We start from the raw sequence: 27,813 nt of genomic DNA on the forward strand, positions 1-27,813 counted from the left end.
TTTAGAAATCACGTATCTGATGAGGGCTTAATGGTGGAAACATATAAAGAACTCCTTCAACTCAACAACAAAAAGACAAACGACCCAGCCAAAAGTGGGCAAAGGACTTAAACATTTCTCCAAAGAAGAAATACAAATGGCCAAAAAGCACGTAAAAAGACATTCAAATTATTGGCCATTAGGTAAATAAGTATCAAAATGATGAGATACCATTTCATACCCACTAGACTGGCTATTATTAAAAAAGAAAGAGAGAAAATAACCAGTGTGGGTAAGCATGTGGAGAGACTGAAACACTCATTCACTGCTGGTGGAAATGAAAAACGGCACAGCTGCTATGGTAAACACTGTAGTGGTTCCTCAAAAAGTTAAACACAGGGCTGTCATATGACCCAGCAATTTCACTCCTGTGTATGTACCCAAAAGAACTGAAAGCAGGGACTCGAACAGATACTTGAACACCAATATTCACTGCAGCATTATTCGTCATAGCCAAAAGGTGAAAACGACCCATGTATCCATCAACAGATGAATGGAGAAGCAAAGGTGGTATATCCATACAATGGAGTATTATTTAGCCATAAAGAGAAATGAAGTTGTGATACATGCTACCACACAGACATTGAAAACATGCTAAATGAAATAAGCCACACCAATATTGAATGTTCCTACTTACATGAAATATCTAGAAAAGGCAAAGACAGAGACAGAAAGTAGATTAGTGGTTAACATGGGCTGGAGGGAAGGAAGCAATGGGAGTTAATGCTTAATGGATTCAGCGTTTCTGTATGGAGTAATAAAAACGTTTTGGAAACAAATAGTAGTGATGATGGCATAACATTGTGAATATCACTAATGTGATTGAATTGTACATTTAAAAATTGTCAAAATGGCAATTTTTATGTTATATATATTTTACCACAATTAAAAAAAAAAAAAACAACTTGATTTCTCAGGCTCTCTTGGAACTAGGACTGGCCAAGTGACATCTTTCTGTTCAATAAGATGTAAATAATCCTCTCAGTGGGGGTTTGCAGAAAAACTGTTTTTGTGATTTAAAAAATACAGCGCATTTGGCACATGCCTTTCTGCCTGAAATGGGATATAATACCTAGAGGTACAGCAACCATTTTATGAGCATGAAAAAGAGAGCCACACACAAGGTTGGCAGAGCTGAGTCCAGCCTAGACCTGGACTCCTGCTGGCAGGATGCTACCATACAGACAACTGACCCTGGACTCCTTTTTTACATGAGAAAAATAAACCTTACATGGTTAAATCCCTTCAGTTGAATTTCTCTTACCAGTACCATCAAGAGAATTCCAACTCATGGCGACCCCATGTGTGTCAGAGTAGAACAACATTACATAGTCTTCAATGGCTGAGTTTTCGGAAGTAGATAGCCAGGCCTTTCTTCTGAGGTGCCTCTGAGTGGACGTGAACCACCAACGTTATGGTTAGTAGTCAAGCACTCCCATAATTAAGCACTCCCAGGGACTCTGAATTTCTTGCATATACCTGAATGCATCCTAAAATTATTCACTATTATACTATTCCAATACCTATACTCCTTATACATATATATATAGGAAACCCTGGTGGTGTAGTGGTTAAGTGCTACGGCTGCTAACCAAAAGGTCAGCGGTTCGAATCCGTATACTCCTTATGTTCATATTTACACAGGCAATCACAAGGTTTTACCTCAATGCACTCCTAGAGATCATGTCACAAAGTTAAAAAAAAAAAACAACAAAAACTAAACCTGTTGCCATCAAGTCAATTCTGATTCATGGCAACCCCATGTGTTAGACCCAACCTCCACAGGGTTTTCTTGGCTGTAATCTTTACAGAAGCACATCACCAGGCCTTTCTTCCACAGCACTGCTGGGTGGGTTTGAAGCGCCAACCTTTCAGTTAGTAGCCAAATGCAAACTGTGCCACCCAGGGACCATCACAAAGTAAATCATTATAAAATACCCACCCTGTCATGTAAACAACATAACTGACAGATGTCCCGTAAAGGCTCAGTGTCATATAAATCAGAGATAGAAGCAAACCAGTATCAGCAAAGCAAACAACTATTAACATCTAAGAATATTTAAATCAACAAATATTCAGCACTTGCTATGGACCAATTAGTTAAACCTCTAGGCCTTAGCTTCCTCACTTGTAAAAGTAAAATTTAATTCCAGATCCTATAAGATAAGGACTCATATGCTAGCTAGCTACACTGACTACACAAAGAGCCAATAAAGTAAATGTACAATTCTTTAAAGATAACTTTTGTGTATTTTGACCCTAATAAACATGTTAAGGATATCAAACATTGAACATACAATTAAAAACCTTTTAAACTACAGATTTCAGAATCTACCACAAACCTACAATGATCAAGACAGTGTGGTACTGGTGTAAGGGTTAACATATAGATGAATGGAATAGAATGGAGAGTCCAGAAATAAACCCATCCATCAACTCATTTTCAACAAGAGTGCCAGATAATTCAATTAGGGAAAGAACAGTTGTTTCAACAAATGGCACTGGAACAACATGCAAGAAATGAAGTTGGACCCCCTACCTCACACCATATAAAAAATTAACTCAAAAAGGATCAAAGATCTAAAAGTAAGCTAAAACTAGAAAACTCTTAGAAGAAAACATAGAAATAAATCTTGGATTAGGCAATGGTTTCTTAAATACGACACCAGAAGCCAAAGTAACCAAAGGAAAAAAAGACTAGTTGTACTTCATTTTAAAAATTAAAAATATTCATACTTTAAAGTACACCATCAAGAAAGTGAAAAGACAACTCCTGCAATGTAAAACAATTTGCAAATCAAATCTCTAATAAAGGTCTAGTACTCAGCATAAATAAAGAAGCCTTACAGCTCCATAATAAAAAGACCAAACCTGTTGCTGTTGAGTTGATTCCAACTCACAGTGACCCTATAGCACAGAGTAGAACTGCCCCATAGGGTTTCCAAGGAGCTGCTGGTAGATTCGAAAGGCCAACCTTTTGGTTAGCAGCTGAGCTCTTAATCACTGTGCCCCAGGGCTCCAATAAAAAGAAAAAGCAATTTAAAAAATAAGCAAAGGACTTGGACATCCCTGCAAACAAGATGTACAAATGGCCAATAAGTGCATGAAAAGATGCTCAACATCATTAGACTGCAGGGAAATGCAGATCAAAACCACAAGATACCACTTTATGCCCACCAGAATAGTCACACTTTTTTTAAAAAGATGGACAAGAACAAGTGTTGGTTAGGATGTAAAGAAAGTGGAACCCTCGTTCACTGCTGGTGGGAATGTAAAATACTGCATTCACCTGAAAAAATAATTTTGTGACTCCTTGAGAAGTTAAAACATGTAATTACCACATGACCCAGCAATCCCACTCTTAGGTATTTACTCAAGAGAACTGAAAACATAGGTTCACACAAAAACTTGTACATGAATGCTTATAGCAGTACTAATAATAGCTAAAAAGTGAAACAACCAAATATCAATCAACTGATGAATGGATAAATAAAATGTGGTTATTACCCATACAATGGAGTATTACTCAGCCATGAAAAAGATACGATGTACTGAAACACCCTACGACAAGGATGAACCTTGAAAGCATTATGCTTTGAGAAATAATCCAGCAGAGAAGGCCACATATTTTATGATTCTACTTGTATGAAACATCTAGAATGGGAGCTCCCCACCCGCTGTCCTCCCTTGGTTCTTTTGCCAATGGGCCACCTCCTCAGTGACCCACCAGTGCCTTCAAGCTCTCCACTGGAGAGGTGGAGTCCTCGGCTTCTTTGCAGCTGGCAGGGTGCTTTTGGTCTGAGAAGTTCAAAGTACTTTGTAGAACTTCGCCACACAGGCCGTGCATCCTGCAGCACATTTGTACGTGATGGCTGCCATCAGGAAGAAACGGATGATCACAGGCGATGGAGCTCATGGCAAGGCCTGCTTGCTCAAGGTCTCCAACAAGTATCAGCAACTTGAGGTGTACGAGCCCGTGGGATTTGAGAGCTATGTGGCAGATACCAATGTGGGAAGTAGGTAGAGCTGGCTTTGTGGGACACAGCTGGGCAGGAAGATGATGATCACCTAAGGCCGCTCTCCTACCGGGACATTGATGTTATACTGACGTATTTCTCCATCAACAGCCCTCATGGCTTGAAAACATTCCAGAAAAACAGACTCCGGAAGTCATGCATTTCTGTCCCAATGTGCCCATCACCCTGGCTGGGAACAAGAAGGATCTTCAGACTGAGGAGCACACAGGCAGGAGCTAGCCGAGATGAAACAGGAGCCAGTAAAATCTGAAGGCAGAGAGACGGCAAACAGGACTGGTGCTTTTGGACACGTGGAGCGTTCAACAAAGACTGAAGACGGAGTGAGGGAGGTTTTTGAAATGGCCACAAGAACAGCTCTGCCAAGCCCCTGTGGGAAGAAAAAATCCAGGTGCCTTGTCTTGATAAATCTTGCCGTAGGCTCGGCCCTCAGGCAGTTAATTTTGAAGTGCTGTTTATTAATTTTAGTGTATGATTACTGGCCCTTCCCATTTATCTATAATTTACCTAGGATTACAAATCAGAAGTCATCATTTATCTGTAATTCGCCTAAGATTACAAATCAGAAGTCATCTTGCTACCGGTATTTAGAAGCCAACCACGATGATTAACGATGTCCAGCCCCTCTGGCCCACCAGGGTCCGTCTGACACTGCTCTGATAGGCCTCCTCTGTACTCCCACCTGACATACCAGGTGCTAACTCAAGGAATTTCTTAACTTCTTGCTTTTCCTAGAAGAAGTTGGTAACTTTTGTTAATTAGGCTGTGACTACTTGATAACTAACGTATCCTGTCTATTTTCTGTCTGTTGCAAGACGCAATGGTGGGTCACCACTTCCGAACTTTCCTCCCACATGGGTTTCACTGGCATAGCTCTAAAGAGGGCATCCAGTTTTTTGAAAATGTGCTCAGAGAGGCCCAAGTCCATGTAATTGTGCTGAAGTTACAGTTCTGTGGTTTCATGTTAGTTACCTTATAATTACTGTGTGATTAGTGTCATTTAACGTATGTTACCAAAAAGAAATGTACCTACCCCAAACTAGATGCAGTTTTTTTTTTGTATAATTGGATTTTATAATACTGATATTTGTCATCTCTGCAGAAACTGTATTTTTTTTGTTTTTTTATTGTTTTAGGTGAAAGTTTACAGAGCAAATTAGTTTCTCCTTCAAAAATTTATACACAAATTGCTTTGTGACATTGGTTGCAACCCCTGCAATGTATAAGCACTCTCCCCCTTTCCCTTTTCACCCTAGGTTCTCCATGTCCATTTGTCCAGTTTTCCTGTCCCTTCCTGCCTCCTCATCTTTGCTTTTGGGCAGGAGTTGCCCATTTGGTCTCTTGGTCAAACTAAGAAGCACGTTTCTCACATGTGTTATTGTTTGTTTTATAGGACTGTCTGATCTTTGGCTAAAGGTAGACTTCAGGAGTGGCTTCAGTTCTGAGTTAGCAGGGTGTCCATGGGTCATAGTCTCAGGCGTTCCTCCAGTCTCTGTCAGACCAGTAAGTCTGTCTTTTTTTTTTTTTAATTTGAATTTTGTTTTACATTTTTCTCCAGCTCTGTCCAGGACCCTCTATTGTGATCCCTGTCAGAGTGGTGGACGGTAGTAGCCAGGCACCATCTAGTTCTTCTGGGCTCAGGCTGGTGGAGGCTGTGGTTCACGTGTTCCATTAGTCCTCTGGACTAATCTTTCCCTTGTGACTTTGGTTTTCTTCATTACCCTTGCTCCAAAATTGATGGGATCAATAGATGTATCTTAGATGGCTGCTTGTAAGCTTTTAAACCCTAGATGCTACTTACCAAAATAGGATGTAGAACATTTTCTTTATAAAGAATGTCATGCTAAATGATCTAAACGTCCCCAGAGGCCATGATCCCCAGCCCTCAGACCCACCAACTCGGTCGCTCAAGATGTTTGGATGTGTCTAGGAAGATTCTGACTTTACCTTGTTCAAGTTGTACTGACTTCCCCTATATTGTGTGACATCTTTCCCTTCACCAAAGTTTAATACTTGTCTACTGTCTAGTTAGTGATTTACCCTCCCCATCCTTTCCTATCTCGTAACCGCAAAAGATTGTTTTTTTTGTGTGTATAAACCTTTTTTTGGGTTTTTGTAATAGTGGTCTCATACAGTACTTGTTCTTTTATGTTTATTTCACTCAGCATAATGCCCTCCAGATTCATTAATGTTGTGCGATGTTTTGCAGATTCATCATTTTTTATCGTTACTAGTATTCCATTGTTTATCCATTCATCTGTTGTTGGGCACTTAGTGTTTCAACCTTTTTGCTATTGTGAACAATGCTGAAGTGAACATGGGTGTGCATATGTCTATTCATCTACTCTTATTTCTCTAGGATATATTACTAGAAGCGGGATTGCTGGATCATATGGTATTTCTAACTTTTTAAGCAGTGTGTATAGTTTTCATAATGGTTATACCATTTTACATTCCCATCAGCAGTGCATAAGAGTTATAATCTTCCCACAACCTCTCCAACATTATTTTGTTTTTTTTATTTCATGCCAGTAATGTTGGGGTATGATGGTATCTCACTGCAGTTTTGATTTCTATTTCTCTAACGGCTAATGATCGTGAGCATTTCCTCATGTATCTGCTAGCTGCCTGAATGTCTTCTTTTGGTGAAGTGCCTGTTCATATTCTTTGCCCATTTTTTAATTGGATTATTTGTCTTTTTGTTATTGAGGTGTTGAAATATTCTATAAGTTTTAGAGATTAGACCCTTGTTGGTTATGCTATACCCCAAAATTTTTTCCCAGTCTGTAGGTTCTCCTTTTACTTCTTTGGTGAAGTCTTTTGATAAGCATAGGTATTTAATTTTTAGGAGCTCCCAGTTATCTAGTTTATCTTCTGGTGTTTGTGCATTGTTAGTTATGGTTTTTATTGTATTTATGCCATGTATTAGGGCCCCAGAGCCATGCTGGCACTCTGATTATGTGCTACAGCAAACTACAGCTGCTAACCAAAAGGTCAGCAGTTCAAATCCAGCAGCCACTCCTTGGAAGCCCTATGGGGAATTTCTACTCTGTCCTATAGGATCGCTATGAGTTGTAATCAACTCGACGGCAATGATATTAGGGCCCCTAGTGTTGTCCTTTTTTCTTTTCCGTGATCTTTATCATTTTAGGTTTTATATTTAGGTAGTGTACTGGTTTTTTGTTTTTTTTTTTTTTAGGGTGTATTTGAAAATAAAGTCAGATGGAAAATTCCTTTAAAAAAATGTACAGAATAGGCAAATCCACAGAGACAGAAAGTAGATCAGTGGCTGCCAGGGGCTGGGATGGGAGAGAAATGGGGAGTGATTGCTAATGAGTATGAAGTTTCTTTTCAGGATGACAAAATGTTCTGGCATTAGATAGATGGTTGCACACTCTTGTGAATGAATATATTAAAATCCACTGAATTGTATACTTTAAAAGTGTAAACTTCATTGTATGTGAATTATATCTCAAATTAAAAAAAAATTTTTTTTAACTCTCAACTATATTTTTAGCATTTACAATAATATTTTGGGAATAATTTGGATATCCCATGTAAAAACTATCCAAAGATATTGGGGTCAGTTTTTTTTCTTTTAGTAACACTTCCCCTAAGCTCAAACCCAAAACCAAACCCATTGCCATCGAGCTGATTCCTATTCACAGGGACCCTGTTGGACAGGAGAACTGCCGCATAGGGTTCCAGAGCAGCATCTGGTGGACTCGAACTGCTGACCTTTTGGTTAGTAGCTGTAGCTCTTAACTGCTATGCCATCAGGGTTTCCTCTAGGCTCAGGCATTCAAAAATCATTTCATTGATGAAGAATGTTCTATGTTTTTAGGAATATATTCGTAAGTTAAAAAAAATAAACACAAAGCACACTATTTTCTTTAGTATTAATTAACCAAAAGAGTTTGCTTTTTATTTCCAGCAGTGCTTCTGAATGATTTCCAGTCAAGATGTGCAATTTCAGACTTGTTTCCGCATGGGCTGCAAGCCGGTGTGGGTATCCTACCTGCAGGGAGCTTGTACTGACTGACCTTTAGGGTCCTTTCAACCCTCTGATAGTGACAGTCCTGTGTACCTGGGTGATACCAATTCCATTTACATATGTGATCTACCTAGTTTAAAATTCTTTTATTAATCATCTGCCAAACACATGTGGGAAAATTATGACAAACGAAGGGCCTAATGTGAGGCTGGGCGATGCACCTCAGCGGAAAGGAGATGAAGTTTGGGACTTAATCCACTGCAGAGGTCAACTGCAGAGAGATCAGAAGTTGTTGAGAAAGCAGTACTGCAGCTCCACCTGGTTTGAAAAACAAGGGTCTCGGCTGTTAGCGGCTGGTGAGGAGTTCCTTCCCTGAGGGGCCACGAACTCTGGTCTGCAAGGCCGCTCACATGCTCTGTGAATTAGTTAATATCCTAATGTATTATGCTGCTTTTCTTTAAGGCAATTTCCCCCTTTATTTCTACTTTTCTGTTTCCCATAACAAGCATGCATTTCTTTTAGAAGAATAAGCGAAACTTAAAAAAAAAAAAATTACATAGAATTTAGACCTTCCTCAAGAAAGCGAAGTGGTGATGAGGAGTATGTTTCTTCCTAAGAAAATCCTTAGTTTGTTTATTTACTTGAGAATGGGATTGACTCAACAAGACCTCTTCGCATCAATCCTGTTCAAGACTCTGCATTCTAATCATATCAAGACTTCCAGGAAACAAGAAGTATGAAATAAGAACTCTTCACATGTTATTGGAAAGCTATAAAACTAATTACAAAGCTAATGAGGCATTTACAAAATATTAAAAAGAAGCTTCAGAATTTCTCTCAGAGAATTGCTAAAACAAGTGAAGGCACAGGGCACAGACCTGCTGCCTCTGAAGCCTGCACACATGGAAGCTCCATGAGGAGATAAGGGCAAGGTGCTGGGGACTCAGCACAGAAAGGTTAGACAACTGAAAAAATCGTTGGCCCTAAAAGGATAGAGAAAACTTTGATAAAAGAGAGAGAGAAAGAAACAGAGACCGAACACCATGATAACCTAGAAAAATCCTGAGGTTTAGCTATGAGTGGAATGCAGTCACAATGTTTAAAAAAAAAAAAAGAGAAAGGCACTTTGAAACTAAAGGAAGGGACATGCTTCTGCCTGGTAAACACTAAATTAGGAAGTACTTTCAGCCCAATTTTTCCCAATTTGGGATGTAAAGATCTTAGGAAAAACGATTAATATGTGATCTCATAGGTATTATTACTAAGTTTAAATAATATAATGCAACATAAAACATACTTCCTTTAATAATACTTCATGAATCTCTACTTTTAAGTCCCAATATCAACTTCCAACAAAAATGGCAACCTGCTATTTGCTAAATCCTAAGAGTAGATTCTCATTGCTCATGAAAGCTCTTTTACTAGTTTAAAAACCCACTGCTTTTGAGTTGATTCCCACTCATCGTGACCCTACAGTTTAATTATCCAAAATGAGAAATGACCCGACTTTAAATTGATTTAATACACACCTCTTGCCTGACCAAAAACGTTAACGGGATTAACCCAAATGATCTTTCTTTCTTTGATCAGCTATCAAATTTCCTCTTCCCCTGTTCTTCCAAAGAACACATTTTTATTTTTGCCTATCAGCAGCCTACATAAAAGACCATCTTATAATGACATAGAGCATCTACTAACAATTTGTAAATCATGACCATCATAACCAGCACTATTGACATTTCAAGAGAACTGTTTTTACTTTGAGCATTAGGAGTACAAATGTGTACATAAAAAATGTACAGAACCTAATGGCAAAATTTTTAAATAAAATTTTAGCTTTCTGACAAGAGGCAGTAACAAATTTTGAAAGGAATACCTTTTTTAAAATGAAGACTTCAATTACAGTATAATTAAGGGGATAAGGAAGACAGCAAGCAGTGAAAGGACACAGAGCGAAAAGTTGGGAGACCTGGGTTGTAATCCCAGCACTGCCACCAACCTGTGGTAGGTGACCTTGGTCCAGGCATTGAGCCAAGTTGTCTAACATTATGGGCTAATCTTACTTCTTTACAGTTATCTTAAAAAAAAAAAAGTTTGTTACCTTAGAGCAAAGGATACTCGCAATTTAGGAACAATAATCTTAGCTAACTGCTCTCCCTATCCCTTTTCTGCTTGTTTTCTCATTATCACCATCTCTCCTGAAGGTGGAAACCCTGGTGGTATAGTGGTTAAGTGCTATGGCTGCTACCCAAAAGGTCAGCAGTTCAAATCAGCCAGATGCTCCCTGGAAACTCTCTGGGGCAGTTCTCCTCTGTCCTATAGGTTCACTATGAGTTTCAGAGTCAACTTAACGGCAATGGGTTTGGTTTTTTGGTTTTTCCTCCTGAATGTATGAATGTTTACTCCTGAACTACCAATATTTGTTTGGGCCTTAGCACATTCCGGATACTATGCTAAGTCTTTTACATACATTCTTATTTAATATATACAACTCTACATAATAATTACACAACTGTGCATAAAAGGAGACTGAGGTCTGCCAAGAAGGTTAAGTAACTCACCTGAGGTCCCAAGGCTACCAATGTTAAAGCGAGGATTTAAGCCTGAGCTGCCTGATTCTATAGTGGACACCAACTGTTTTTCCCAGCCCAGCATCCATTCCCACTTGTGTTAACAGCACCCTATTTTCCTGGAGGAACTACCCCTCTCCTGCTTTCAATTCAGATGAACCCAGGGCTGGGCATGTGACTCAGGCTTGACCAATCAGAACACTGTGCCCCAACGCCATCACTGCCACACTCCAGGAACAGGCGGGTGCCCTAATCCTCAATCAGAATCACCAGAGTATCCATTTTAGGGCTGTTGTCAGAATGGGGGAAAGGAGAATTACTCCCGGGCTTTTCAGTGATGTGAAACAATCAATTCCCATACTGCTTAAGCTAATTCGAGCAAAAACCTCCTAGCCCAGACTACAAAACGAGAGACCTTAACCACTTTAAAAATTCTAGGGAAGTAAATAATTCCCTCTTCTCCACCTCTGAGTACACTCACCAGTGTTGCCACCTTCCTAAGCAGTGGTATGAGAATCCCAAGCTTCTGAAACCAGGCTGGAAGAACAATGGGAGATCTGACCCAGTTCCAGGGATCCTTCATACAGTGGGAAGGGTTGGGTTTATGAAAACATATCTTGCTTGTGTCATGCAGGTCCCAGGGCGGAACTACTGTAATGCAGTATCTCTGCCAGACCCCAGCCCCAAACTCCCAAAGGGTTTCCTAGCTAAAGGGTCACAAGTTAAGATTCTCAAACACTCTTTCTAGGATAATCTTCGGTGCTGATACTCTCATTCACTGAATTCCAATGCAAATCAAATCAAGAAGAAAAATTTGTTACTACTAATCCCAACACCATGGAAACCCGAGAGGTGTAGTGGTTGAGAGCTACAGGGGCTAAAACCAAAAGATCGGCAGTTGGAACCCACCAGAAGGCTCCTTGGAAACTGTATGAGGCAGTTCTACTCTGTCCTATAGGTCGCTAGGAGTCGGAATCGACTTGATAGAAATGGGTTTGGGTTTTTTTGGATTAATCCCAACCCCACATTTTAAAAGATAAATTACCAATTTAATTCTTGTAAGGTAAGGCACAGGACGACATCATATAAAAATATCATTTGACTTATCAATATAAACTTACTTGTAAAAATCAAGACAGAACAATGGATAAAGGTAAATGATCTAAAATAACTTACACTTGGGCTTCAGCATACATTGTATATCATTTTCATCATGTTATAAAACAACCTCTAATTTTCTCTCCACATGTTAACTGCATTGGGCATTTAGTTCTCATCTATACTCCCAAACCTCATCTTGATATTGGTGATAATTTCTCCTGTGCTCCAATCCCACATTGCCAGCTGCCAATCAGTGATTTTGAATATACCATCGCCTCAATAATGTATGATTAAAACCTTTTACAGAGGTCCTTCAAAATTCAACGTTCCATAAAGTACTTCCTTATCTCTATTAATGGTACCATCTACCTCTATGGACCCAGATCCACAACCTCAGTCATCTATGAGTCCTCTTCCTTCTCTTCACCAAAAGTCAGTTACTGAAGCCTTTTGGCTTTATCTTCAAAAGTCTCTTTTATCACTTCTTTCTTTCCAATAGCTTCCCTTACCTATCGCCACAAGTCGGGATTTTCAGAGTAGGCTACCAACTGATCTCCTTGCCGCCACACATTCAACATTTATCTTGAGTATCTAGAACCTGATAAGGTCACTGATTGTTTAGTGGTAGAATTCTCACCTTCCACACAGGAGACTTGTGTTTGATTCCTTGCCAAGGCACCTCATGAGCAGCTACCACCCGTCTGTCAGTGGAGGTTTGCGCAAGCTATGATGCTGAACAGGTCTCAGTAGAGCCTCCAGACTAAGAAGGACTAGAAAGAGAGGCCTGGTGATCTACTTCCGAAAATCAGGCAGCAAAAACCCTATGGATCACAGAGGAGGAGCCAAGATGGGGAACAGTCAGACGCTTCCATCGAGCCCTCTTTACAACAAAGACCCGAAAAAACAAGTGAAACAAGCACATTTGTGACAAGCTGGGAGCCCTGAGCATCAAAGGCAAGCTTTGACAATGAACTGAGGGGCAGGGGGAGGAAGAGGTCATTCAGGAGTGGAGAGGAGTTACCGGACCTGAATTGCGGGGAGCCCTCAGGCACCACCACCAGCGGTGGCGGTGGACTGGTACTAGCGTTCAGCTGCAGTTTCCTCAGGGACAAGCAGCCAGCTACACAGCCTCTGGAGCCTGAGAACTGCGCCCTCAGCAAAAGCTAAATACTTGCGTATATTTTACCGCTCCCCCCCCCCCCGCCACCAAGCTGGCTTCAGCAGCTGAATCCCTGGGCCTGAGATAGACCCTGGTGAGCACCTAGAGCCATCCTCCTAGCCTTGGGGAAGGAAAAACTTTGCAACTGGGGGGAAAAGATAATTTGCTAGCTCCATTAACTGAGGGAGCTCAGGACAGAAGCGGCTCCTATCCAGGCATAAACCGTCCGTGGACCTTGAGCACCTTTCCCTTCTGCATGGACCTGTGTGGGCCTCTTTCGGGAGAACAGGCCCTTGTTGGCAAACTCCGACCATTTCAGCTGTGCGGTGGAGAGGTGTGTGTTTGATGTTTGACATTGCTTTGCCTGTTAAACAAGGTCCTCACCTACCCGCAACAGGGACCTAAGGACTTGTAGCTCCACTCAGGTCACCCAGCCACCCATGACAGGGGTCCAAAGATAACTGGTACCTCCCAGTCCTTACAACCAAAAACTTTGGGTGCCCACGGTCCCTCTGCAGAACCCACCCACCAGCATGCTCTAGGAAAGAGACCCGTTTTCCTCAGAGACACTTGGGGGTCAGTTCTCAGTCCCCTGCCTTGTTCAGAGTGTGACCCCCTGCTGCAATCAGATACCAGAACCTACACCAATCACCCCTGCCCCTCTAAGACAGTAGGACAGAGCCTGTACCACACACTTGATGATCAGCTACCTGGAAACCTGAGCTGAATTCATACAAGAAAACTGAATGGACTCCTAGACTGATATACCTGATACCAGCTCTACCCATCTGGGGACAGGACACCAGAGCTCCAAAGGCAAAAATAATCAAGCTAGCTCACTCAAGCAACCCATAGGGGTATACCAAAACAAAACAAAGCAAGCAGCTAGGACACAGTAAGCAAGCATAAACTAATACAATAACTTATAGATGGCTCAGAGACAACAGTCAATATCAAGTCACATAAAGAAACAGACCGTGATCACCTCAACAGGCTCTCAAAACAAAGAATCCTGGGATCTTCTAGATGAAAGTGCATTCCAGGAATAAACAGAAGCAGAACTCAAAAGTTTAAAATACAGAACCCCTCAAGACATCAGGAAGGAAATGAGACAATAAGCAGAACAAGCGAAGGAACACACAGATAAAGCAACTGAAGACGTCAGAAAGATTATTCAGGAACATAATGAAAAGTTTAACAAGCTGGAAAAATCCATAGACAGACAGCAATCAGAAATTCTGAAGATTAACAACAAAATTACAGAATTAGATAACTCAATACAAAGTCAGAGGAGCAGAACTGAGCAAGCAGAACCAAGAATTTCTGAACTCGAAGATAAATCACTTGGCACTAATATATTTGAAGAAAAATCAGATAAAAGAATTAAAAAAAATGAAGAAACCTTAACAATCATGTGAGGCTCTATCAGGAGAAATAACCTAGGAGTGATTGGAGTACCAGAACAGGCAGGGATAACAGAAACTACAGATTTGCTGGCAGAAAACTTCCCTGATATTGTGAAAGATGAGAAGGTATCTATCCAAGATGCTCATCGAACTCCACATAAAGTAGATCTTTAAAGAAAGTCACCAAGACATATTATGATCAAACTTGCCAAAACCAAAGATAAAGAGACAATTCTAAGAGCAGCGAGGGATAAACAAAAAGTCACCTACAAAGGAGAGCCAGTAAGAATAAGCTCGGACTACTCGGCAGAAACCACGCAGACAAGAAGGCAATACGATGACATATTTAAAAAAAAAATTGAAGGAAAATAATTGCCTGCTAAGAATCATATATCCATCAAAACTGTCTCTTAAATATGAAGGCAAAATTAAGACATTTCCAGAAAAACACAAGTTGAGGGAATTCGTAAAAACCAAACCAAAACTAAAAGAACTACTAAAGGGAGTTCTTTGGTTAGAAAATCAATAATATCAGGTATCAACTCAAGACGAGAACACTGGGCAGAGGAATCAGAAGTCAACCCAGACAGGGAAATCCAAAAACACAAAGCAAGATTATTAAAAAAAAAAAAAGCCCAACACAGGGTAACGGCAACGTTATCCTATAAAAGAAGACAACATTAAAATAATACAGAGGGACTAAGAAATGCAATCATACACCTTCCGTACGGAAAGGAAGATACAGCAATACAAAGAAATAAAAGTTAGGTTTAAATTTAGAAAAATAGGGGTAAATAATAAGGTAACCACAAAGGAGACAAACTATCTTACTCATCAAAATAAAATACGAGGGAAAAATACAGACTCAGCAGAAAAAAAATCAACAACAACAAATATGAGGAAAGGATAATACATAAACAAAATCTACTCAGCACATAAAATCAAGTGGGAAAAAGAAACTGTCAACACACAAAAAAAGACATCAAAATGATAGCACTAAATTCATACCTATCCATAATTACCGTGAATGTAAATGGACTAAATGCACCAATAAAGAGACAGAGAGTGGCAGAATGGATTAAAAAACAATATCTGTCTATATGCTGCCTACAAGAGACAAACCTTAGACTTACAGACACAAACAAACTAAAACTCAAAGGATGGAAAGAAATATATTAAGCAAACAACAATCAAAAAAGAGCAGGAGCAGCAATATTAATTTCTGACAAAACAGACTTTAAAGTTAAATCCATCAGAAAGGATAAGGAAGGACACTATATAATGATCAAAGGGACAATACACCAAGAAGATATAACCATATTAAATATTTATACACCCAATGACAGGGCTGCAAGATACATAAAACAAACTCTATCAGCATTGAAAAGTGAGATAGACAGCTCCACAATAATAGTAGGAGACCTGAACACACCACTTTTGGTGAAGGACAGGACATCCAGAAAGAAGCTCAATAAAGACACTTAAGATCTAATTGCCACAGTCAATCAACCTGACCTTGTAGACATATACAGAACACTCCACCCAACAGCAACCAAGTATACTTTCTTTTCTAGTGCACATGGAACATTCTCTAGAATAGACCACATATTAGGTCATAAAGCAAGCCTTAGCAGAATCCAAAACGCTGAAATATTACAAAGCATCTTCTCTGACCATAAGGCCATAAAAGTAGAAATCAATAACAGGAAAAAGCAGGGAAGAGAAATCAAACACCTGGAAACTGAACAATACTCTGCTCAAAAAAGACTGGATTATAGAAGACATTAAGGATGGAATAAAGAAATTCAGAGAATCCAATGAGAATGAAAACACTTCCTATCAGAACCTTTGGGACACAGCAAAAGCCGTGCTCAGAGGCCAATTTATATCAATAAATGCACACATCCAAAAAGAAGAAAGGGCCAAAATCAATGAATTATCCCTACAACTTGAACAAATACAAAGAGAGCAACAAAAGAAACCCATAGGCACCAGAAGAAAACAAATAATAAAAATTAGAGCTGAACTAAATGAAATAGAAACCAGAAAAGCAATTGAAGGAATTAACAAGACCACAAGCTGGTTTTTTCAAAAAAAATCAACAAAACTGATAAACCACTGGCCAAAGTGACAAAAGAAAAATAGGAGAGGAAGCAAATAACCTGAATAAGAAATGAGATGGGTGATATTACAACAGACCCAACTGAAATTAAAAGAATCGTATCAGATCACTATGAAAAACTATACTCAAACAAATTTGAAAACCTTGAAGAAATGGATGAATTCCTAGAAACACACTACCTACCTAAACTAACACAAAGAGAGGTAGAACAACTAAATAGACCCATAACAAAAGAAGAGATTGAAAAGGTAATCAAAAAACTCCCAACAAAAAAAAGCCCTGGTCCGGACTGCTTCACTGCAGAGTTCTACCAAACTTTCAGAGAAGGGTTAACACCACTACTACTAAAAGTATTTCAGAGCATAGAAAAGGTTGGAATACTACCAAACTTATTCTATGAAGCCACCATATTCCTGATACCAAAACCAGGTAAAGACGCCACAAGAAAAGAAAATTATAGCCTATATCCCTCATGAGTGTAGATGCAAAAACCCTCAACAAAATTCTAGCCAATAGAATTCAACAACATATCAAAAAAATAATTCACCATGACCAAGTGGGATTCATACCAGGTATGCAGGGATGGTTCAACATTAGAAAAACAATTAATGTAATCTACCACATAAATAAAACAAAAGACAAGAATCACATGATTCTATCAATTGATGCAGAAAAGGCATCTGAGAAAGTTCAACACCCATTCATGATAAAAACTCTCAGCAAAATAGGAATAGAAGGAAAATTTCTCCACATAATAAAGGGCATTTATACAAAGCCAACAGCCAACATCACCCTAAATGGAGAGAGCCTGAAAACATTCCCATTGAGATCAGGAACCAGACAAGGATGTCCTTTATCACCACTCTTATTCAACACTGTGCTGGAAGTCCTAGCCAGAGCAGTTAGGCTAGATAAAGAAATAAAGGGCATCCGGATTGGCAAAGAAGAAGTAAAAGTATCTCTATTTACAGATGACATGATCTTATACACAGAAAACCCTAAGGAATCCTCAAGAAAACTACTGAAACTAATAGAAGTGTTCAGCAGAGTATCGGGATACAAGACAAACACACAAAAATCAGTTGGATTCCTCTACACGAACAAAAAGAACATTGAAGAGGAAATCGCCAAATCAATACTATTTACAGTAGCCCCCAAGAAGATAAAATACTTAGGAATAGATCTTACCAGAGATGTAGAAGACCTATACAAAGAAAAGTACAGTACACTTCTGCAAGAAACCAAAAGAGACTTACATAAGTGGAAGAACATACCTTGCTCGTGGATAGGAAGACTTAAAATTATAAGAGTGTCTATTCTACCAATAGCGATCTATACATTTAATGCAATTCCGATCCAAATCCCAAGGACATTCTTTAATGAAATGGAGAAACAAATCACCTATCTCATATGGAAGGGAAAGAGGCCCTGGATAAATAAGGCCTTACTGAAAAAGAAGAACAAAGTGGGAGGCCTTACTTTACCTGAGTTTAGAAGCTATTATACCACCACAGTAGTCAAAACAGCCTGGTACTGGTACAACAGATACATAAACCAGTGGAACAGAACGGAGAATCCAGACATAAAGCCATCCACATACGAGCAGTTGATATTTGACAAAGGCCCCAAAGCAGTTAAATGGGGGAAAAGACAGTCTTTTTAACAAATGGTGCTGGCATAAGTGGATATCCATCTGCAAAAAAATGAAATAAGACCCATACCTCACTCCATGCACAAAAACGACCTCAAAATGGATCAAGGACCTAAACATAAAATTTAGAACGATAAAGATCATGGAAGAAAAAATAGGGACAATGTTAGGAGCCCTAATACATGGCATAAACAGTATAGAAAACATTATGAAGACTGTAGAAGAAAAACTAGATAACTGAAAGCTCCTAAAAATCAAACACCTGTGCTCATCCAAAGACTTCACCAAAAGGGTAAAAAGAGTACCTACAGACTGGGAAAATGTTTTTAGCTATGACATCTCTGATCAGCACCTGATCTCTAAAATCTACAGGATACTGCAAAGACTCAACTGCAAAAAGACAAACAACCCAATTAAAAAATGGGCAAAAGATATGAATAGACACTTCACTAAAAAAGACATTGAGGTAGCTAACAGATATACGAGGAACTGTTCACGATAATTACCTATTACAGAAATGCAGATCAAAACTTCAATGAGATTTCACCTCACTCCAACAAGGCTGGCATTAATCCAAAAAACACAAAAGAATAAATGTTGGAGAGGCTGTGGAACACTTCTACACTGCTGGTGGGAATGTCAAATGGTACAACCACTTTGGAAATTGATTTGGCGCTTCCTGAAAAAGCTAGAACTACCGTACGATCCAGCAATCCCACTCCTTGGAATATATCCTAGAGAATAAGAGCCTTTACTCGAACAGATATATGCACACCCATGTTTACTGCAGCACTGTTTACAATAGCAAAAAGATGGAAGCAACCAAGGTGCCCATCAACGGATGAGTGGATAAATAAATTATGGTATATTCACACAATGGAATACTATGCATCAATAAAGAACAGTGAGGAATCTGTAAAACATTTCACAACATGGAGGAACCTGGAAGGCATTATGCTGAGTGAAATTAGTCAGTTGCAAAAGGACAAATATTGTATAAGACCACTATTATAACAACTTGAGAAACAGTTTAAACCGGGAATAAAACATTCTTTCGTGGTTATGAGAGGGGTGGGCGGAGGAAGGAGGGTGGGAGGGGGTATTCACTAATTAGACAGTAGATAAGAACTACTTTAGGTGTAGGGAAAGACAGCACACAATACAGGGGAGGTCAGCACAACTGGACTAAGCCAAAAGCAAAGAAGTTTCCTGAATAAACTGAATGCTTCGAAGGCCAGCATAGCAGGGGCAGGGGTCTGGGGACCATGATTTCAGGGGACATCTATGTCAATTGGCATAATAAAATCTCTTAAGAAAACATTCTGCATCCCACTTTGAAGAGTGGCGTCTGGGGTCTTAAAAGCTAGCAAGCAGCCATCTAAGATGCATCAATTGGTCTCAACCCACCTGGATCAAAGGAAAATGAAGTACACCAAGGACACAAGGCGATTACGAGCCCAAGAGACAGAAAGGGCCACATGAACCAAAGACTACATCATCCTGAGACCAGAAGAACTAGATGGTGCCCGGCTACAATCGATGGCTGCCCTGATAGGGAACACAACAGAGAACCCCTGAGGGAGCAGGAGAGCAGTGGAATATAAGATAAAAAATGCAGACCCCAAATTCTCATAAGACCAGACTTAGTGGTCTGACTGAGACTGGAAGGACCCTGGTGGTCATGGCCCCCAGACCTTCTGTTACCCCAGGACAGGAACCATTCCCGAAGCCAACTCTTCAGACATGGATTGGACTGGACAATGGGTTGGAGAGGGATGCTGGTGAGGACTGAGCTTCTTGGATCAGGTGGACACTTGAGACTATGTTGGCATCTCCTGCCTGGAGGGGAGACGAGAGGGTGGAGGGGGTTAGAAGCTGGCAAAATGGACACGGAAAGAGAGAATGGAGGGAGAGAGTGGGCTGTCTCATTAGGGGGAAAGTAATTGGGAGTGTGTAGCAAGGTGTACATGGCTTTTTGTGTGAGAGACTGACTTGATTTGTAAACTTTCACTTAAAGCACAATAAAAATTATTAAAAAAAAAAAAAAAGGCATAAAAAAACCCTATGGATCACAATGGTCAGAGGGATGGCTGAGGGCCAGACAGTGTTTCATTCTGTTTTGCCGGGGGGCCTCCATGAATCAAGGACCCACCTGATGGCAGCTAACAATACCTATTACATGGTTTAGGAACTGAGACAGACACTGGAGGAAGTCTATGGAATTATCAGACAGGGATCCTGCCCTGAGACTAAATAAGACCTACTACGGGAGGTAAGGAAATCCTGGTGGAATAGTTATCAAGCGCTACAGCTGCTAGCCAAGAGGTGGGCAGTTCAAATCCACCAGGTACTCCTTGTAAACTTTACGGGGCAGTTCTACTCTGTCCTATAGGGTCACTATGAGTCAGAATTGACTCGACAGCAGTGGGTTATGGGAAGTAAGACAAATCATAATACAATGAGCATTTAAAGGCTAAAAGGTGCTAAAAGGAGCTTACAGAAGGAAGAAGAAGAATGGAAAGTTTGGAAGGAGGAGAAAATACTTGATAGAGATGTGCTAAATTGAATAAGGAGATACACTGAGTGGAGAAATATGAGAAAGGGGAATATTGCAGGCAAAGAGTGGGAAAAGCAAAGGGGAAACAGGATCAGCAAATAGTTGGCCGGAACATAGTGGACCTGAAGGAAATTAATGGGAAATAAAATTAGAAAAGCACTCTAGATCCAGATGAACCCAACCCAAACAAAACCCATTACCATCAAGTCAATTCCTATTCATAGCGACCCTATAGGACAGAGTAGAGCTGCCCCCATAGGGCTTCCAAGGAGCACCTGGTGGATTCAAACTCCTGACCTTTTGGTTAGAAGCCAAGCTCTTAACCACTGTGCCTCCAGAGCTCCGATCCAGATGAAGACCTCCGTTAATTTAAAAAGTTGGAACTTTAATTCATAATATAACAGAGAACCACACAAGCGTGTGTGAAGCAGGGGAGATTAACTCTCTAATATGCAACATTAATCTGGCATTTTAGAACTATGTACAAAATGGTTTAACTGAAAAAGAATGGAGGTGGGAGACAAGTTGGGCTGCTGCCAGTCATTTGAGGGAGGGTTTAGAGAAACACCTGAACTAGGATTTTAAAGAAAGGATGAGTGAGAAAAATGGTGGAGGTAGAAAAGTGTCTGGATTTAGGGAGCAGTGAAAAGGGGGGAGGCCACAAGGATGAAGAGAATGACAATGTAGGTGCTGTAGACGAGGAACGCAGGAGGCAGATTCACCAGAGAAGAACTCACTTCAGACACTGGAGACAAAGGAGGGATTATCCAAATAGCCAGGGCCAGAAGACAGAAGGAAATACAAAATGACAGCTGAGGAGAAAGGTATGGGCCCAAAATTTGGAAGTTATCTTCATAGAAGTGATAGCTGAAGTCAAGCGACTGGTAAGAGGAGAACAGAGAGAGAGAAAAATGTGTTAAGGGGAAGATGGAGTTTTGCTCTCAATTCATCCTCAGCTGCTGCTACATTTATCATCCTTCGATACTTCAAACATTTTACCATGTGTACCAAATGAGCCACCACTCATCTGTCAGTGTGTCGTACTGCGGTGGCTTGTGTGTTGCTAGAAGCAATGCCATCAGTATTTCAAATACCAGCAGTGTCACCTACGGTAAACAGGTTTCAGTGGAGCTTCTAGACCAAGACAGACTAGGAAGAAGGACCTGGAGATCTACTTCTAAAAATACTGCACAGTGGAGAAAGATGCGGTAGTCTGCTTCCACAGAGGTTTACAGCCTTGGAAACCCTATGTGGTCGCTACGAGTTGGAATCGACTCAATGGCAGTGGGTTTGGTATTTGAGCACATCCCTTCTCAGCTTCAAAAACAAGAATACAGACAAAAAAATCTCAAGTCATCAAGTTGGAGGCACAAGTCAATGGCTAGGGCCTTAGAAAGAAGACAAAGAATCTCAGAGGCCAAGTCCCTATCAACCATAGCCAAATAACATGTGAGGCTAAAGCTCAGGGGGGAATACCTTATTTTTTCGCAAGTAGCGTGCCCACACATATAACACATGGAAATGATTAAGTAAAAACAGTTCTGGCATAGCCCAAGCATCATTTGAGAAAAATGCAGTAATCCCAGAAAAATGTTTTCTCCTTAAGCCTCTCAACCAAAAGGATGAACTCTGTACTACCAAATCCATCACACTCGCGGTTCTGATTTACTTCTCACTGCCAGCACTCACTCCAGTAATTAAGTACTCAATTTCATACAATCGACATGTTTTATATTCTTCAAATATTAAAAAGAAAACAAAACAGTTACCATGGAGTCAATTCTGACTCATGGCGACCCATGTATGTTGGAGTACAACAGCGTTCTGTGGGGTTTCAATGGCGACCCATGCGTGTCGGAGAACAACAGCGTTCTGTGGGGTTTCAACGGCGACCCATGCGTGTCGGAGTACAACAGCGTTCTGTGGGGTTTCAACGGCGACCCATGCGTGTCGGAGTACAACAGCGTTCTGTGGGGTTTCAACGGCGACCCATGCGTGTCGGAGTACAACAGCGTTCTGTGGGGTTTCAATGGCGACCCATGCGTGTCGGAGTACAACAGCGTTCTGTGGGGTTTCAATGGCGACCCATGTGTGTCGGAGTACAACAGCGTTCTGTGGGGTTTCAATGGCTGATGTTTTGGAAGTAGACCACCAGGCCTTTCTTCTGGGGTGGACTTGAAACTCCAGCCTTTCGGTTAGCAGCCAAGCACGTTAACCGTCTGCACCAACCAATTTGTACCTGACTCACCTGTGACTTTTATGTATAAATGGCAACCTGAGAACAGGTAGAGGGCCTGTAAATTTCAACTCCTCTCCCCGCTATCCTTTTTTTTTAATTTCCTGCTCCCATTTCTTTTGGAATTTCTTTCCCCTTTTGCTGTCTTCATATGTCCTCCTCCATCTCTGCTTAATTTTTTGGAAGTGCAGTGGCAGACCTGATGGTGCCAATGGGAGGAACAACAATGTTTTAGTCACTAGGGAGGGCAAAGAACTTTTCAATGGTACCAACTCTGAACCAAGTGTTGCAGGTACATTCTCATGTAATCCTTACACTCATTAACAACATGCGTTATGCAAATGACACAACCTTGCTTGCTGAAAGTGAAGAGAACTTGAGGCACTTACTAATGAAGATCAAAGACTACAGCCTTCAGTAGGGATTACACCTCAACATAAAGAAAACAAAAATCCTCACAACTGGACCAATGAGCAACGTCATGATAAACAGAGAAAAGACTGAAGTGGTCAAGGATTTCATTTTACTTGGTTCCACAATCAAAACCCTTGGAAGTAGCAGTCAAGAACTCAAACGACGCATTGCACTGGACAAATCTGCTGCAAAAGACCTCTTTTAAGTATTGAAAAGCAAAGACGTCACCCTGAAGACTAAGGTACGCCTGACCCAAGCCATGGCGTTTTCAATCAGCTCATATGCATGCAAAAGCTGAATGATGAATAAGGAAGATCCAAGAAGAACTGATGCCTTTGAATTGTGATGTTACAGAAGAATATTAAATATACCATGGACTGCCAAAAGAAGGAACAAATCTATCTTGGAAGAAGTACAACCCAAATGCTGCTTAGAAGCAAGGATGGCGAGACTACGTCTCACATACTTTGGACACGTTGTCAGGACAGATCAGTACCCACAGAAGGACATCACGCTTGGTAAAGTAGAGAGTCAGCAAAAAAGGGAAAGACCCTTAATGAGACAGATTTGACAGTGGCTGCAACAATGGGCTTAAGCGTAACAATAATTGTGAGGATGGCACAGGACCAGGCAGTGTTTCGTTCTGTTGTACAGAGTTCTTATGAGTCGGAATCAACTCGATGGCACCTAACAACAATCCTCACACTGCCTGATAAGGCATCATGATCCTCATTTTTCAGAAGGAAAAGAAGGCTGAAAGATTAGGGGACCTGCCTAAGTACTAGTGTGACCAACCGTCTCGATTTGCCCACGACTGAAGGGGTTCATAAGATGTGAAACTTCAGTTTTAAAAGTGGGACAATTGCAAAGCTGGTCACTCTACTAAGGACATGTAACCTGCACTTACATTTTCAAAGGTTTACATTTGAAGCAACGTCAGTTGGGGTCCAAAGCCACAGCATTTTCTCTCAGAACTACTTCTCTCATTCCAAACTTCCTCTAAATCTCAAAACTCCCATTTTTTTTTCTTACCCCACAGGTTTTCTGGCCTAGCCTAATTTTGGTGGAAAAAAAGTCTAGCCTCTTCTTATCTATTTTTCCCTCTTCGGTGTATACGAATTTTTCTTAACTCCCTACCACAATGCACCCAAAGGACTACCACTGACAGCTTGTATAGAATAATTTTCCAATAGTCAACAGCCAGCCCCTACAGAAGGGTTGATTTGATTTCTCCTTTGCAGTGCCTGGGCGGTGAGGATGGCTGATGCACTTAACTGCTAACTCAGAACTTCGGAGGCTGGAGTCCGCTCAGAGGCCCTCAGAAGAGGGTCCTGGTGATCTACTTCCAAAAACTTAGTTACTGAAAACCCCGTGGCGCTCAGTCCTACTCAGATACGTGGAGGGCTGCCGCGAGTCAGAATCAACGGCAACTGGCTGTGACTGCTCCTTTCCCATCGTTAGCACTAGATCTCATTGGTGGGGGGAGAGGGGTCAAAAACCAAAAAATAAACTGCTCTCGCCTCAAGGACATGAGAGTAGGAGTAGAGGAGCATGCCAACTAAAAACGAACACCTTAGTTTGAAGCAAAAGGTCAGACAGTACAAGGCAGGCAGGCCAGTTCCCAGGGCTGACATGTTTTATGGAGCGGAATTAGCAAGTGGCTGAGGGGCTGGTGGTTGGAATGGTTACGTGTGTAGGTTTACACCATCGTGACCCTGTCGTTGATCCTTATTCTCCAATGTGTACCCTACCACACCAGCCCTCGCCTTTGAGCCTATTACCCTCAAGACTATTATTTGGCGTTCCCAGTCTCAGAAGCAACCAATAACGACTTAACGGGAAGAAGAATTAGGAGAGGAGTCTGAGGTAGAGCCAAGAGATATGCTCTTGACAACCCAAGTAGGAGAATCATATATAGAATATTTCTGCAGGGAAATTTTTCTAAACAAACCAAAGTCATACAGAAACTACTGTAGCAAAACTGCATGCAAAAGAATACCTAAGTACTTCCTCAAAGGCAAGGGGCTTTACTTCCCCAGTACTGAAGGCAGTGCCCAAACAAACAAATTCTTAATAAATATTATTTAATAAACAAATTTTTCATGTTTGAGAAATCTCACTGTTTTTCCTTTGGTCTGACTTCATTGATTCCCAGCACATGAGACAGCCAATGAGTCAGTGGATACCCCCTACCCGATTGCAACTTCAAAGTGTGGTCCACGGGCCAGCTGCATATGGATATGCCGGATAAATCAGAATCTGCATTTTTTAAAACAAGATTCCCAGGTAAACAGCATGCACATTAAAGTTTGAGACGACTCGCCTTACAAGTTTGCTCTATACAAATCTTTCCAATCCCCAATTCCAAAGTCCACATCTGCGTCAGAAAAAACGGAGCGCACAGCCTGCACAGGGTCAAGGATGAACCCACGGTGGGGCTGGGATACTTATCATCCCGGGCCGTCCTTCCTCCCTGACAGTCCATCCGCTCACCTTGATGCGCTCTTCATCAATCTCCACCGCTCGTTCTCGGAAATCCACCCCGATAGTGGCCTCGGTGCGGTCGGGGAAGCGGCCAGCGCAAAAGCGGTAGGTCAGGCACGTCTTGCCCACGTTGGAGTCGCCGATCACGATGATCTTGAAGATGCGGGAGCGGGCCGGAGGCAGAAGCCCTAAGGTCCCCGACACCGCGCCGCTGGACGAGAAGCTTGTTTCCAGCGACGACTCCATTTCTGAACCCATTCTCCCCGCCAGCCCCAAACTGAGGCGGAGGAAAGGTGACAGAAAAGCTGGAAGATCACACCACCCCGCCCGCTCCGCTGCGCAACGTCCCGGGAGCCGCCGCCCTCCACCCCGGGCAGCGCGCGTGCGCACTTCCCCAAGCCGCCCCCGCGCAGGTGTGGCGCCCTCCCCCGCCCCGGCCCTCCCCCGGCCCCCCGCCCCGGCCCTCCCCCGCCCCCCCGCCCCGGCCCTCCCCCGCCCCCCCCGCCCGGCCTTCCCCCCGCCCCGGCCCTCCCCCGCCCGGCCTTCCCCCCGCCCCGGCCCTCCCCCGGCCCCCCGCCCCGGCCCTCCCCCCCGCCGCTCCACGCCTACGTCACTGGAGCGGGCGCCGGTGTACCTGCCAAGGTGCGATGCCCGTCGAAAGCCTTACAGCTGCGAAGGGCGGCGGGGCCAGGCGCCTCAGGACCCCCCCAGCTGGCCGAGCCCCGCCACGTCCGAGGTGCCCGCCTCCCGGAGGAAGCCACGCAGCCGCTCCAGGGGCGGAGAGAGAACAGCAGCCGTTCGGAGGCGGCCAGACACCCTCTCGCGAGAGGGCCGAGAGGCCGCCTCGGACGGGGGCGTGTGCCTGGGCAAGGGCGGTAAGGCCCGCGGGCGCCGCGGACGCCGGAGCCCTCTCCGTGGGGGCGTGTCGGCGGCCCGGCCGCGGGCCCGGAGGGGAAGGCGGGTTCCGGGGGCTTGCAGCTGAGGGCTGCAGGATCGGCAGCGCTTCCCGCTTTCTTTGGGCTCCCTGGGACGTGGGAGTTGGGGCAGCGGCGAGAGCAGGACGCACTGGGGTACGAGGCGCCGCCTGGAGCCTTCCCGGCAGGGGGCGCACTTGGAGGTGGGCTCTGGGCGGCGCTGAGCTTTGCAGCCTTCAGCCTTTGCAGGCGTTTTGTTGCCAGTGGGCAGGCGAGGGATCGAGGCCGGCCACCTCATCCGCGCAGACATTTTCGCTAAGCGCCCTGTAGGCCATGTGGGCGTATCCACCGGATCCTGGGACCCAAGGCTGGTTCAGATAGTGCCCTGGGCCCAAGAAGTAGAGCCGGTCACACGTGGACCATTTGGGGACATTGATCCCGGGAGTTGTTCCTAGACGGCCTTTATGGTGAGAATAAAACCCGTTATGCCCTAGTTGTGTCTCAGTGCCTGAGTGACGGTGATGTACCGTTAAATGTTACGGTACGCAATTGTTTTAGGCCAACTACCTAACAAAAATATTAATAGGTGAGACCACCCAACCTCAAAGAATCTTCTGTAGATTATCATGACTTCTTAGAGGAAACCTACTAAACACTGAGTCACACAAAAGATCCAAGATACACAATTATTGTTTTTTGTTAGAAGTTTTGTTTTACAATGACAAGGCTGCATTTTTTTTCTGTTTGAGTAGGTGGTTATACCGTTTTGGAAGCTGAAGGACTATAGAAAGGAGGACGTAGCACTAGAAATTCTAGGAAAGGAAGTAACCATCAGATAAAAAGGAAATGTAGTCAGAGCACCTTAGTGGTAGTACCTGACCTGCCCAGAGTTGTCAGAAATTTGTAAAAGCCTTAAATTAATTTCTGTTTTGGCCTAAAGGCTTTGTACAATCACTAATATACCAAAAAAAAAAAAAAAAAAGTTATATATGTTAGCACAAAAAGAAGAAAGTTTACTAACCTTGCTTAGTGTGTACGCCAATTGCATTTATTGTTTCCTGTTACAGAGCCTAGGATATGAGCTGGGAAATCTCTGTTGTTTATATGTGACGTTATTTGCATGAAAATAAGT

General features: G+C 42.2%; 1 protein-coding gene and 1 pseudogene across 2 annotated transcripts in view; one reads left to right on the top strand and one right to left on the bottom strand.

Annotated features, from left to right (window-relative positions):
- Nucleotides 1-26,533, bottom strand: part of RAB33B (RAB33B, member RAS oncogene family) — a 30,435-nt gene extending 3,902 nt beyond the window's left edge. The window contains exons 1-2 of one of the 2 annotated variants that reach the window (XM_064285307.1): nt 26,402-26,533; nt 25,777-26,044 (exon numbers count right to left, since the gene is read on the bottom strand). In XM_064285307.1, the coding sequence (XP_064141377.1) occupies nt 25,777-26,025 (249 nt within the window). In that variant the 5' untranslated portion in view covers nt 26,026-26,044; nt 26,402-26,533. Of the gene's footprint in view, nt 1-25,776; nt 26,130-26,401 lie in introns of those variants that run through there. The other variant, XM_010590567.3, reaches the window with a different exon arrangement.
- LOC111750806 (transforming protein RhoA-like) lies at nt 3,752-5,354 on the top strand (annotated as a pseudogene).
- Nucleotides 26,534-27,813: the final 1,280 nt, after the last annotated feature.

The sequence above is a fragment of the Loxodonta africana genome, chromosome 5, assembly GCF_030014295.1.
Source record: "Loxodonta africana isolate mLoxAfr1 chromosome 5, mLoxAfr1.hap2, whole genome shotgun sequence".
Lineage (NCBI taxonomy): Eukaryota > Metazoa > Chordata > Mammalia > Proboscidea > Elephantidae > Loxodonta > Loxodonta africana.